The sequence below is a fragment of the Arachis ipaensis genome, chromosome B08 (assembly GCF_000816755.2).
Source record: "Arachis ipaensis cultivar K30076 chromosome B08, Araip1.1, whole genome shotgun sequence".
Lineage (NCBI taxonomy): Eukaryota > Viridiplantae > Streptophyta > Magnoliopsida > Fabales > Fabaceae > Arachis > Arachis ipaensis.
This window is the reverse complement of record NC_029792.2, coordinates 9,100,926-9,101,897: the sequence shown is the minus strand read 5'-3', so window position 1 is coordinate 9,101,897 and position 972 is coordinate 9,100,926. Positions and strand designations below refer to the sequence as shown.

Sequence of the window (972 nt, the reverse complement as noted above, 5' to 3'; positions counted from 1 at the left end):
TCACCATTTAATTTAAACTAAAAAATTAGAGTAATCCTATATATATATTAAAATTAGTCATTAAAATCAATCACCAGTATAAAATATATATTAAAATATAAATACACATTGAAAATAAATTAAATTATATATGTATTTATATATAAATATAGGTAAAAACTCAAATATAATTAACTTTATATGAAGTTGATACTTGAGAGTGTTAGATGACAATTTAGTCAAATCTATCAAATCTTTTAACGACTCTCACCTATCAATTTAATGTGAAGTTAACTACACTTAAATTTTTACCATACTAAAAAAATAATTTTAGCTTATAAATAGTATTTTTTTTTTTGGTGACAAATAGTATTTATTTATTTATTATTTTTCTTCTAGGATGCATGGATATAAAAGGGGATTGTACTACATTAAAGTTGTGAGCAATTTGTGAATAAAAACAGCGACGCACGCAGTTTCCTAGTTGCTACAAACTGATACGAACACGTTATTATTTATATACTTTGAACCAATCAAGCCTTTCTATCTGCGAGGATGGTGTGTTTCTGTTTTCTGGTGGACCAGAGGAAGGAGGTGCGGCGGAGCAAGCCAGCAGCGGGGACGTGCTCGCGGTGCGGTGGAGGAGCCAGCGTGGCTGACATGAAGACGGCCACCAGGTTCTGCTTTGTTCCCTTCTACTGCAAATCTTGGAGAGCCATTATCTGCACTTTCTGCGGTGCTGTTCTTCGTTCTTATCATCACTGATCACCATCTTTCTCATCAAAACTACAAACACATACATACATACATACATACATGTATACACTTTTATACCTAGCTAGTTTAATTTCTGATTTCTGATCTTGAAGTGTATTTGCCTAAGCTTTTCATGCTTAGCATTCTTAGCTTGTTCTTATATTTTCTTGAAGAGATTGTAATAACACCAGCACCTAGAAATTGCAACTGTACTTTCATGTTTTTTTATATAAATTT

General features: G+C 31.9%; 1 protein-coding gene across 1 annotated transcript; it reads left to right on the top strand.

Annotated features, from left to right (window-relative positions):
• Nucleotides 427-947, top strand: LOC107612204. Its single transcript, XM_016314010.2, has one exon. It carries the CDS (start codon nucleotides 535-537, stop codon nucleotides 742-744), a length of 210 nt encoding a protein of 69 aa, XP_016169496.1. The 5' UTR covers nucleotides 427-534; the 3' UTR covers nucleotides 745-947.